The 14588-nt window shown below is 31.4% G+C and overlaps 1 protein-coding gene across 2 annotated transcripts in view; it reads right to left on the bottom strand.

Moving 5' to 3' along the window:
• The window catches only part of LOC134707161 (serine/arginine-rich splicing factor 4-like), a 46122-nt gene that overhangs the window by 22977 nt on the left and 8557 nt on the right, over positions 1-14588 (bottom strand). For both annotated transcript variants that reach the window (XM_063566706.1, XM_063566707.1), the window contains exon 2: positions 7278-7308. In XM_063566706.1, coding sequence (XP_063422776.1) covers positions 7278-7287 — 10 coding nt within the window. In that variant the 5' untranslated portion in view covers positions 7288-7308. The remainder of the gene's footprint in view (positions 1-7277; positions 7309-14588) is intronic.

The raw sequence follows: 14588 nt of genomic DNA, 5'->3' as shown, positions 1-14588 counted from the left end.
GTATTCAAAATTAGATAAGTGTTTGTAGTATACGTCAAGCTCTAAATCATCTGTATAAAGGGTTAAAAATTTAACAGGAACAAAGATCTGCAACAACAACCTATTTCCCAAAATGACGTATGGAATCGAGTAATACATATATAGATTGGTTTAACTATTTTTATTTCCCATTTATGGGCATTATGTTTTCTGGTCTGTGTGTCCGTCTGTTCGTTCGTCCATTTATTCGTCCGTTCCTTTGTTCGTTATTCCGCCCGTCTGTTCGTTCGTCCGTTCCCTTGTTCGTTATTCCGCCCGTCTGTCCCGCTTCAGGTTAAAGTTTTTGTTCGAGGTAGTTTTTAATGAAGTCAAAGTCTAATATACTTGAAACTTTGTACACATGTTCCCTATGATATGATCTTTCTAATTTTGAAGCCAAATAAGAGATTTTTTCATATTTTCACGGTCCATTGAACATAGAAAATAATAGTGCGGAAGGGGCATCCGTGAACTTTGGACACATTCTTGTTTTTAATGCTTACGGTGAATTATTTTTGAACAAACGGAGACCACGAAACTTGGAACCCTGGGCTTTTGTGTGTATAATTGTAATATTTAGGTAGGTCGTTGTGTGTCAACCGTTCTTATTGATAAAACCTATGTCTTTACATGAGCATCAGATGAGAAGACAAATGTACCAACCAAGGGAAGATACGTGTTTTATTTACCAAGACAAGATCTGTATTTGCAAAATGTTGAAATAATTGTTTGTCATTCGTTGTTGACATTTAAGGACCATCAATATCACATGCCACAGGTGCAACCTATAACCAAAAGAGATCGACAAAATTATTTTAACTAAAAAATCTCAAAAATGATATGGAACAGGACTGAGCTCGATCGTATGTTTGTTTAAAATGGGAAATGACATTTTTTTCAAGTGCTTTTCAAGGTGAACGGACACTTCTTATTGAAATTATTCTTAGAGCTAGGCTTCAACATGGTGATTATTACTCACGAGTCATGATCCTTTGGGTTTTGTTCGTCTTATATGTTTTAAAATTTTATTTTGTTTACATGTTTTGCAGTTTAGTATGACGTTAATTTTCACTGAACGAGTACACATTTTTAGTAAGGGGCCGGTTGAGGCCCATTTCATGGTGCGGAATCTTCTCGCTGCGTTGAAAACCAATTGGTGACCATCGGCTGTTATCTGATCATTGGTCGGGTAGTTATTTCATTGCCATATTCTCCGTTTCCATTCTCCATTTTATATTGAAATTTAAAACCAAGAGTTTTACAATGTAAAATCAATTATTTGATATTGTAAAATTTGTAAAATTTTATAAAAAGTTTGATTATGGTAACTAAATTAACCAACCTATAATTAAAATAGTCAAATTACAAAAGATTTAGGTCGATATCGATGATGTATATTGAATAATCAAAATAATATTAATGAAACTGTATCCGTGTCAATTTAATTGTGTTTTAGAAGTATCATAAATCGTTATTATTTGGTACACTGGATATGCATTGAAGTGATTATCTGTAACGAAACCAAACTTAATAATGTAATATTAAATATCTTTACCCCCTTGGATATCACTGGCTGCAGTCAGAATTGATTAATATGAGACTGAATAATATATATACCAAACTATTATTTATACTACAAAATAAAGCCTGCTTGTAGAAAGCAATACTAGTTCACCTTAAGGAAGTTCGCTACTCAGTTTCAAAATAACAATAAAATTGAGAATGGAAATGGGGAATGTGTCAAAGAGACAACAACCCGACCAAATAAAAAACAACAGCAGAAGGTCACCAACAGGTCTTCAATGTAGCGAGAAATTCCCGCACCCGGAGGCGTCCTTCAGCTGGCCCCCAAACAAATATATACTAGTTCAGTGATAATGAACGCCATACTAATTTCCAAATTGTACACAAGAAAATAAAATTAAAATAATACAAGACTAACAAAGGCCAGAGGCTCCTGACTTGGGACAGGCGCAAAAATGCGGCGGGGTTAAACATGTTTATGAGATCTCAACCCTCCCCTATACCTCTAACCAATGTAGAAAAGTAAACGCATAACAATACTCACAATAAAATTCAGTTCAAGAGAAGTCCGAGTCTGATGTCAGAAGATGTAACCAAAGAAAATAAACAAAATGACAATAATACATAAATAACAACAGACTACTAGCAGTTAACTGACATGCCAGCTCCAGACTTTAATTAAACTGACTGAAAGATTATGATTTCATCATATGAACATCAGGAACAATCCTTCCCGTTAGGGGTTTAGTATCATACCATCATAACATATATGAGAAGAACATAACCCGTGTCATGCCAACAACTGTTTTTAGAATAAATGTGTTTAGTTCCGACGCAAAGACCTTATCAGTGACTCAATATTAACGCCAAAATATGCAATCTTTAATGACTTGACAACAGTATCGTAATTATATACCTTCTTAATAAGTCTATTCAAAGGTTTTGTAAGTTTCTGAGGTGAATATTGACACCTTTGTGCTTTATAAAGAATATTTCCATAAAAAATTGGATGTGAAATACCTGAACGTATAAGAAGTGCATGTTGAGCTATATTTACGAATGATGTCTTTATACCGATGATAAAATTTAGTGAATGTTTTGACTAGTTTGTGATATCGAAAACCCTGGTGTAATAATTTTTCAGTAATACAGAAATTTCTCTCGTTAAAATCTGAAACATTGTTACATACACGAGCGAATCGTACAAGTTGAGATATATAAACTCCCTTTTATCATAAATTTTAGTATTCAGCTTTCCGTTAGTGATATATATATCAAGATCGAGGAAAGGGCAGTGGTCATAGTTAGTATTAGCTTTATTTAAAGTAAGTTCAGCAAGATAAATTTCATTAATATACATACTGAAGTCGTCATTATTGAGAGCCAAAATATCATCCAAATATCTAAAAGTATTATTAAATTTGTTTATCAGATGTTGTTTTGATGGGTCTTTGCTTATTTTTGTCATAAATTGTAACTCATAACAATACAAAAAGAGGTCCGCAATAAGTGATGCACAGTTAGTCCCCATTGGAATTCCGATAATCTGACGATATACGGAATCCCCAAAGCGAACAAAAATGTTATCTAGTAAAAATTCAAGGGCATATATAGTATCAAAGCATGTCCAATTAACATAGTTTTTTTGTTTATTGCTACTAAAAAATGACCTAAAAGAGTTTGAACATATATATTCACATTCTGATTTTTTGAATGCCCATTTAATAAGGTGGGTGAATTTTTTCTTAATGAGAATGTGAGGCAATGTGGTATACAGGGTAGAAAAATCAAAACTTTGAACAGATTCAAAATCACCAATATAAGCATGCAATTTATCAAGTACTTCCAACGAGTTCTTGACACTCCAAAAGAAATTTATTCCACTATTTTCGAAGGCCTTATTTGAACAATTTATTATAAGGTTTTTAATTGTACCAAGTTTGCTGGTTAGAAGAATAGACAATTTAGTAGTTGAACAATGGCTTGAAGACGAAATAAATCTATATTTGTAAGGGGTTTTGTGTAGCTTCGGAAGCCAATACAAAGCATTTTATACAACTAGTATATATTAAAAGGTGATTAATAAAGGAACCCGTGAAAATAGCAAAAAAATGTTTAGGTCAATGTGCTTGTTTTTGCGAATTAGCCATTTAAATTTTGGCGGTAAAATATTCTCTCTTGATTTTTCATTGCTTTATCATTGACCAGTTTAAGTTCTCAAAAAGTATCAAAAAATAACAACGATTTTATAAGACTTTTACAGATGGCTTATTATTGTACATATAAAAGGTTCATAATAGAAAAAATGGGGCCAAGGGGCAAACTTGTTTAAGTTTTAAGGCAATCAAATGGTTAAAACCAGAAGATTTCGAAAAACTGACAAAAAATCAAAAACATGACAAGCGAACATCCTTAAACAGTTAAGGACCAATTAAGTCAAGTATTTGGTGGAATAAGAATGTGTTTTTCTATAAACCGAAACTAATCGGTTTATAATCCTCCATGTGGAATCACAATATATTTTTCTTATTTTTTTTTTTTCAAAAAAAGTAGCGACGGGTGGCATGCAAAAATTTAACTGTGTCCTTTGGAAGTTCTTTTGTATAAGAAGATATATTTTTCACAGACAACAAATATCTTTATTTCAATAAGCAAAATTGTTTAAATAAGTAAAATCACAAAAATACTAAAATCCAAGGAAAATTCAAAAAGGAAAGTCTCTAATCAAATTGCAAAATCAAAAGATCAAACACATAAAACGAATTGATCACAACTGTGACATTAATGTATTTCAGTAACACATTCCTGTAAGGGCATACGATACAGTAATAGGGCAGGAGGTTCTGACGTCGTCAACGTAAAATATAATTTTCAAGACCTCAAACTGTAACATATCGACAAAAAGATGCATTTTTTCACTGATTGTTTTTTGTTTAAAAGAGAGACGAAAGATACCAAAGGGGCAGTCAAACTCAAAAATCTAAAACAAACTGACAACGCCATGGTTAAAAATGACAAACAGAAAAACAATAGTACACATGACACAACATAGAAAAGTAAAGAATAAACAACACAAACCCCACCAAAAACTAGGGGTGATCTCAGGTGCTCCGGAAGGGTAGGCAGATCCTGCTCCACATGTGGACCCCTCGTGTTGCTTATGTGATTCAGTTGTAAATTGATTGACATTAAAACAATTTCAAAGAACACCCTTTTTAAAACTGACATTTGGATTGATTGTGCATAAAACTCATTTATTGTCAATCGTAATCATGAACAAATCATTGATGACATTTTCATATCAGACAAATATACAGCCCGAAATTCCATTTTTTCTTCTAAAAAAATGAATTATTTCAAAAGAAACTATTATACAAATAAACTTCTTTACACAATTTAGTGTGCGTTGAGAGCATATAAACAATTGCCTTTTACACATTTAGAATTAGAATATATTATCATTGAGATATAAAAGCAAAGCTAACACCCCTTCAACAAAGATTCTCAAAAGTCCACATCATTTTATATAAATAGTTAGCAAAGATACCAGGATTATGATTTAGTACGCCAGACGCGCGTTTCGTCTACATAAGACTCATCAGTATACTATTTCCCCTTCAACTTAGCAGACACGTATCGATGTTTCAATGATTAAGACCAAACGTTTTGCATGTGCCAGTAATGAAACTCTACCAAAGTTTAATTAACAATTAACAATTGACTTGTTTTTGATAAAGTGATAAATAGAGACCTACATTAGTTTACCGTTGTTCAAATCTTTTAAATACGTTAGAACGTCAAAACAGGGTAACAAGCAAAAACTGAGAGGAACACATAAACTCCGAAAGACCCATACTGGTGCGTCGATAAGGCATTCGACTCCTGTATACGCCTCCAACGCCTGTATACTGGATTAAGAAGTTGTGGTAAAATTGTTCGAAAATGATAGGTAACATTAGAGTTGTCTATCTTTGAGTATATTCGACTGTTAGATTAGTTTGAAAATCCAAGTGAATTGCTAGAATTAATTTACTTTCTTTTTAAAATGATAAAGAAAATTGAAACAGTAAGAAACGAGTGTCGGCTAATTTGGTGTGGAAATAGCGAGAAATTCGGAGGTGATGGGCTAAATTAAGCACGGGATGTTCTTCTGTAATACTATTGTACGTTTACGAAACGTAGAGTACCAAAAATAAAGCTGCACCATATGTAAAATTGAGAATGAAAACGGGGAAGAGACAACAACCCGAACATAGAGCAGACAACAGCAGAAGTTCTTCAATGCAACGAGAAATGTGTTTTTTTTCTCGGATTTTTCAGAATTAAAGTTGTTGAATATTCCGAATTTCAATTTTGATTTTAACTGGGTTTTTTTACAGTGAAAATTCAAAATCTCAAAAGCTATCATCATCGGCTTTGCAAATTATAACATCCTAATAAACCTGTAAACGTTTAAAAAAACAAATAATTCTTAAGCCTTTTTAATTACTATGAAAATATGGAAATATGAGAAATTGATTAAGTTTAACTGAAATACAATACAATAAAGTGTGCTGTTGATCTGAGACGTATTATGTATCGAACACATTTTAAATAAATCATTAAATATGCACCTAATATTTTAATTGGTAATTCTCTCTTGTTTGAAAGGGTACTCTGGTATAAAATAAACATCAATTACAATAACAACTGTAAAATCATATTGGATATTACAATCTTAAGTATTACCACCGATTAAGTACAGTCTTGAGTCATGAGCAACACGAAGCAGCTATCGAAACAGAATCTGCTTACCATTGAGGAGCAACTGCGATTTACTCTAGTTTCGGTTGGGTTTGTTCGTGTTTCTCAATCTTTATTTCATATGTAGTGTTTTATAGACAATTTCATATGTAGTGTTTTGTAGACAATTTCCTATGTAGTGTTTTGTAGACAATTTCCTATGTAGTGTTTTGTAGTCAATTTCATATGTAGTGTTTTATAGACAATTTCATATGTAGTGTTTTGTAGACAATTTCATATGTAGTGTTTTATAGACAATTTTATATGTAGTATTTTGTAGTCAATTTCATATGTAGTGTTTTATAGACAATTTCATATGTAGTGTTTTGTAGACAATTTCATATGTAGTGTTTTATAGACAATTTCATATGTAGTGTTTTATAGACAATTTCATATGTAGTGTTTTATAGACAATTTCATATGTAGTGTTTTGTAGACAATTTCATATGTAGTGTTTTATAGACAATTTCATATGTAGTGTTTTATAGACAATTTCATATGTAGTGTTTTGTAGACAATTTCATATGTAGTGTTTTATAGACAATTTCATATGTAGTGTTTTGTAGTCAATTTCATATGTAGTGTTTTATAGTCAATTTCATATGTAGTGTTTTATAGACAATTTCATATGTAGTGTTTTATAGACAATTTCATATGTAGTGTTTTGTAGACAATTTCATATGTAGTGTTTTATAGACAATTTCATATGTAGTGTTTTGTAGACAATTGATTGTCGTTTCGTCAAGTTTTAAAATCTTTTTTGGCAATGTTTTATATTTGTTCTACGACTTTTTTCAATTATTACTTCTGACTTTTTTCGTACACATCTTTCATTTGTAGACCATTTGCAACCAGTGCTTACTCGATGGTTATACTAAAGATATTTATAATCATCCGTTCAATTATAATTATGTTGAATAAATACCAAAATAAATATACGAAATGTTACTCACCTTCCGTCATGATGTTTTGTGTTAATGCGACCTGAAATAGAAAAAGTAGGTTAATGAGATTATTTTGTCTTATTATCTTTCGAATATTTTCATACCATTCCGGAGCATTCGAACTCCCCACCACTTTCCGCGGGATTCGTGTTGCTCAGTCTTAGTTTTCTATGTTGTATTGTATGTCTTTTTCGTTGTTTTTCGTTTTCTGCCATGACATTGGCAGTTCGTTTTCGACATATGAGTTTAAATATGCCTATGTATTTTGCCACCTCTTTTTTGCATACCACGGTGAATTTATATTGCGACAACAAACTAACAAGATGTGTTTTGTTTTTAAAATTAAACCCTTGCTATCGACGAAATGCCAAACGTTTGACATTAAAATATTCTCAAAATAACTCCAACATAATAAATACTAAAAATTAGTCCGATTAATGTAAAATTGTGAAACAACTTATAAATCATTAAATGTGTCTTGATGCTAATGTGAATACCATTCTGCTGCTATTTTAATTTTGTATATAAATATAAGAAGATGTGGTATAAATTCCAATGCGACAATTTTCCATCCAAACCCCAATTTGTAAAAGTAAACCATTATAGCTCATAGTACGAACATCCACACAGAGTCTTGGTTTACATTGAACAATAATAAGAGCCAAATGACTAGTGTAAAACTATTCAAACAGAAAAACCACCGGTCCTATCTATAAAGAAACAACAACCAAGAAACGATTAACACTTATGAACCACATCAACAAACGACAACCACTGAACATTAGGTTCCTAACTTAAGACAGGTGCAAACAAATACAGCGGGTTTAAAAGTCGTAATAGGTATCAATTTTCATCCTTACCGGACACAATAGTGTAACATCACAACATAAGGACACTCTATAAAAATATCTATTGCAGTGGCTAATCTATAGACACAAACAAGTGGACATATACTAAACGAATACATTTGATAAATGACACAATGTAAATATATTATCAAAAAAATAAGGCTTGAGATGTTTAACACTCTCACGAAGGCAACCATAACCTTGGACAAAACACAACCAAATAAAATAATGTACACAGGTAAATGAAAATATTTTTTTTATACAGTATACAGTAACGAAATACAAAAATATGCCTTAAAATAAATATATTAAAATTTTTTGTTGATTGTATGAGAACAGAAGTGAAAATGTATAGTCATATCAAACACTTTTCAAAGCTATAATATATTAAAAATAGGGAGACGAGATAAAACACTAGATAAGTGAACATCAAAAACCAAAAAAAAACCCAAACATAACGAATTGTATCATCAGGTCAAATTAACACGAAAGTGAGAATTGAGAGTAACTATCAGTTATTGAAAACTAGTTAAAAGCAAACAAAAATTATAAATAATAAAAATCATACATCAAAGACTAAAGTCAACTAATAGTTATTAAAGATACCAGGATTATAATTTAATATCCCAGACGCACGTTTCGTCTACATAAGACTCATCAGTGACGCTCAGCTCAAAATAGTTTTAAAGCAAATCAAGTACAAAGTTGAAGAGCATTGAGGACTCAACATTCCAAAAAGGTGTGCCGAAATATATCCAAGGGATTCAGTATTTGAACGTCATTGATAGTCAAAGACAACATGACTTTTGCGATGCCAGTTGTTTTCTCTTTCGAAAGTCAGTAGTATAAGAGGGAGTTATCATTTTAATAAATGAGTATTATGTAATACATAGATAGAATAATACCTATATAGAAAACGAACTTTGATGTGTATTTATACCGCCTCCATCTCTTATCCTTCAACTAAACATTGACAATGGTGCAAATGTAAGGAATCAAACACACAGTTAATTTGACATTTTTGTCTCAACATCTAATTTTTATGCGCCCGTCAAAATTTTGACCGGATGTATTATGGTATACAAATGTCCGAAGTCCGTCCGTCTGTCCGTCTGTCAGTCCGGCGTAAACATGTCGCACCGTAACTTGAGAACAACTTATCCAAACTTTATGAAACTTAATATAGTTGATTCTTATGATGGTCAAATGATCTGTATACTTTTTGGTGAAAATAAATTTAAAACGTTTTGAGTTACGGCACTATGTAACTAAAACAGGGGATGTTTTTTTTCACATGTCGCATTGTATCTCAAAAACGATTTTAGATTATTGCTTTAAACTTTACACACTTCTTAATTTCATTCATCTTAAGATCTATATACTTTTTTGTGATGATTTAAAATTTCATTTTTGAGTTATTGAGTATTTTGTAAAAACGTGGGAGTTTTTTACATGTCGTGCCGTATCTCAAAAACAATTTATGATTATTGCTTTAAACTTTACACACTTCTTTGTTATATTAATTTTAAGATCTGTATACTTTTTGATTTTGATTCAAAATTTGATTTTAGTGATATTAAGTTTTTTTGTAAAAAAAAAAAGAAAAAAGAGGGGGGTTACACATGTCTCGCCGTATCTCAAAAACAATATATGGTTATTGTCTAAATCTTTCTCAGAAACTATTTATGGTTATTGCATTAAACTTCAACACCAGACGTCGGGCGTATCATGCGCTCATGGCGCAACTGTTTATTTAAAATGGAAACACTCAAAAGCTATATCTACCACTGTCGCATCTGCAGAATAATTACTCAATCATATTGCAAATGTAAAAATAAATAAAACTAAAGTCCTTATAATTACTAAGAAAAAGGAAATATGTTACCTTTGATTTAGTATAAGAGATATACAACACATTCTCTGGGACGTATTATAACACGCACCTCGTTGTAGTAAAGAAACTAGTTTTTTTGCCTTTTGAATTTTCCTCGGAGTTCAGTATTTTTGTGTTTTTACTTTTCACAAGCACATAAGGATTAGTTGTAGAGCGATTCATAGAAGTCAAGAGGAAAATATATTTGACGTTTTATATTGCGAACTTTAGGCGACAAAAACATAGCAGTGTCATTCAAATATTCAGATGAGGCCTAAAGCTGCAATGATGTAGCAGCAAGGTTGTTTACTTTTTGGTTCTCTTTGAAGCCCGTGACCTTGAAGGTAGAAACTTTTAATAATTCATTATTAAGAACATCACCATTGGATTTAAAACATTCCTCTACTACATAGTTGACTGCTTGGTTGGAGAAACTTTATACAAAACGGCCTGTACTTGTTTGTTTTTTTTAAAATTCGTTTTTAATCATAGAAAGGGCATACTAGTTTTTCTTACCTATTCAATTTCATAAAACGACACGACATACGAAAGCACTTTAAATCTCTGTGAAAAAAAATGACACATCAGAACGACAATAAGCACAAAAAAAACCCATACAAGACGGACAAGAAACAGAAAATAACGATGCAAGTTGTCGTATAGTTCATTTCTGTGAGTATTACATTTTTGTTTATTTTTGTTGCAATTCAGTGTTTCCGTTGTTTCGTTGTTTCCCTCTTATATTTGATGTGTTTCCCTCAGTTTTAGTTTGTAACCCGGATTTGTTTTCTCGCAATTAATTTATGACTTAGGAACAGCAGTATACTACTGTTGCCTTTATTTACTGAAAGCGTTGTAAAAGTCAAATCCAACCATGAATATCTGGCGTTTGTACTAAATATAGTCCTGGTATCTATGATGAGTTAATCCATGTTTTTCTAGAATAAATTTTCAATTTGACATAAACAGTCCGAGAAAAGTACGAGATTTTTCAATGCAAAAGTATCGACAAGATATAGGACCAAAAAAGTTCATTACAGTATAGCCATGTAGTTAATTTAGAATAAAGTAATTAGCGGTATAGAAATATATTAATCTTCTGTTTTTATTTCATATTAGATGCGTAGTCTGTCTAGAATTTAGACACGACATTTAAATGTCAGTCATAAATTGTTAATGTCTTATCAACACTCTATAAAGGTTATTCTGAATCAACACGATGCAATTAATTCTTTCTCCACACAAACTCAGTATACAAAGTTCATCACTTCATCAACATCTTTCACGCTATTGAAGCTGAAAACTCTCAAAAATAATTAGATTCATTATTTTAATTTGCTCTAATACAAAATTGAAACTAATACAACAATATTGTGAATAAAAATTTAAATCACAAAATACTGAACTCCGAGGAAAATTCAATCGGAAAGTTCCTAATCAAATGGCAAAATCAAATGACAAAACACATCAAACGAATGGGCAACAACTGTCATACTCCTGACTTGAAACAGGCATTTTCAAATGTAGAAAATGGTGGATTAAACCTGGTTTTATAGCGCTAAACCTCTAACTTTTATAACAGTCGCATCTAATTTCGTTATATTTACAACGATGACAAAACAGACATCATATATAAGATGTCAAAATATGGGTAAAGCAGTAATCACTTTGTTACAATCTCACAATAAACAATCATTTACCAAAAAAGCACAAAAACATCTATCAAATTAAGAAAAAAACACGTTCATTACATCGCGTGCTTGTCGTCAAAAAATGTAAACGTCACATAAGAAGATATTAAGTCGTTCAATGTTTATCAATGGATATAGTTTGTATGAAAGTTTGAAATAAACAATATCTGTACTTTGATCAAAAGTTTTGCACAAATGAATCATTTGTAAAAAGATACTGAATGCCCCCCTTCCCTTGAAATTCAAGCACCGGTTGGCATTGGACCTGTTCATTAAATAGATGAGGGAATTACTGAACAACATCATGGGGTAAACATCCATACCCTCTTTTGTGTTACAATATGCATCTAATAATTCAGTTCGGTGACTTTATTGATTGCAGTGGACTTGAAATAAAGCCATATGTATACATAGACAATTTGGTTAGTTTGAAAGCTTTAAAAAAACAAAAGGACGAAAGATACCAGAGGGACAATACAACTCATAGATGGAAAATAAACTGACAACGCCATAGCTAAAAAAGAAAAAAAAACCAAACGGACAAATAATAGAATACACGACATAGTATAGAAAATTAAAGACTAAGCAATACGACCCCCATCAAAAACTGGATATGATCTCAGGTTCTCATGAAGAGTAAGCAGATCTTGCTCCACATGTGGCACCCGTCGTGTTGCTCATGTTATTACAAATTCGGTTAACAGTCTTATATGATAGGTATCGATATAAGGAACATATTCTATATCATCTGCGAAACGATTATTCCAAAACGGTTACCAAGTCGTGAAGGCATCCATAAAATTCACAAAAAGATGATTTCAACTAATTTAAAAGAAAATTATTTTCTAAGATTGATCTTTCTTAATCGTAAATTACCTGTCCACAAAACGTTGGAAATACTTATGATTTTCTACCCCAGTAAAAGAAAGTAAAGGGATAAAAATACCGAACTCTAAGGAAAATTCAAAAAGCAAATTTCTTTATCACATGGTAAAATCAAAAGCGGAAACACATCAAAGAGATGGATAATAACTGTCATATGTCTGTCTTGATACATGCATTTTCTTGTGTAGAAAACGGTGGATTATACCTGAATTTATAGCTAGCTAAACCTCTCATTTGTATGTCATTCGCATAAAATTCCACCATATAAACTAGGAAACAAACAGCGTTTGTGTAAACAAAACGAACACACATAATAGATATAAATGTAAAAAATAGGTGTACATCAGTCAATATTATGTAATCTTAATCACACTAAACAACTAAGTATGCCAACACCAAAAACACAAAGGCATATAGAAAATTGACGTTACCAAAACGAAAGACAAAAATATGAAAGTTTACCATAGAACAATAACAAAATGACGGGATGCATAAGTATCTAGCCACATCAAATGGATAAATATGTAATACTAAAAATAGACTAAACAGTAAAAGTTAAAGACAAAGGAAAGAATACTATAACACGTTATTAAAATAATGAACAACGTCAATGCCTAGAATCTATACTTCAAGACCATCCTGTATTATAAGTTGATGCTGAATAATTATTAACAAGGACTTGGTATCTGCGGATGAAATTCGATTTAGGATTTATTTAAATTCATTTAAGGTCGAGACGTTATAATAGATTATTCCAGCTTCTGATGTTACACCAATGAATTTACAAGAAATCAAGCATTCATAGTTATGTTCAATCTAAATATTGTTTTGTTTCGAAAACAAGGAATGGAAATTAAATCCTTTAATTAGTGTGTATTTAATTTTGTACATTATATAACATAGATGCCATCAAGTACAATTAAATTATTTAAATAAAAGGCGTCTTGGGTCTAACATCTCCATTCATGGAAGCCAACTAGCATTAAGCACGACTTGAAAACAAAAGCATTCAAATGCATATACGAATAGGTAAGATAATCGGCGGATTTTCCCACCATAAAGTTTTATACCTGACTAAACACAAACATAACACCTTTGAAGTAATTTGTAATCGTAGTCATTAGTTGGATAATGGTTTCGTCGTTCTGAAAATCTGAAACAACAATTATCGATTGAACTTTTTTTTTATTATTTCAATAATTTGCATTTGGAATCTCATTGAACAATCCTTGCCATTAACCTGTCGTTTTTGCATCGGTTGACAGAATACGAATTAGCGCAGTTAAAACAAGTTTCAAATATAAAATTGGTTTCATGTTCTACTACATTGTATCACAAGTCAATAACAAACTTTCGATCTCTACTTTTAATACTTTAATCTGAATTTATCGTCATATTGAGAAATTACAGTATTGAGGAGAAAAGAGAAATAGTATATTTTCAATTAGACTGTCATCAGCGACGTCTTCTCTAAAAATAATAAAACCTTTGTCAGTATGGCACACACTTATAAAGACATTTAAGCTTGTTGAATTGTTAGATTTTGAGGTGAATGTCGACATTTTTTTGCTTTGTAAAGAATATAACTATAAAAGATTGAATGTGAAATAACTGAACGTATAAGATGAATGCATGCTGATTTATATTTAAAAATGATGTACTTGATCCGATGATAACATTAAGTAAATGTTTTGACTTGTTGGTGATAATGAAAACCCTGGTGTAATAATTTTTCAGTTATACAGAGATTCCTTTCGTAAAAATCAAATACATTGTTACATCCACGAGTTAATCGAACAAATTCAGATATTTAAACACCATTAGAGGATGAAAAGGGAACGTCACCAACTGAAAATGGATAATTAACATAGGAAATGAATATTATCGTTTTAAGTTTATCAAAAATGTTGGTATTAAGCTTCCCGTGAAAGATAGAGACATCAAGATACAAAAAGGGGCAGTGGTCATTGTGAGTATAAGTTTTCTTTAAAGTTAGTTCGACATGCTAAATTTGTTTAGTGTA

The sequence above is a fragment of the Mytilus trossulus genome, chromosome 2, assembly GCF_036588685.1.
Source record: "Mytilus trossulus isolate FHL-02 chromosome 2, PNRI_Mtr1.1.1.hap1, whole genome shotgun sequence".
NCBI lineage: Eukaryota > Metazoa > Mollusca > Bivalvia > Mytilida > Mytilidae > Mytilus > Mytilus trossulus.
This window is presented reverse-complemented; position numbering and strand designations above follow the sequence as displayed.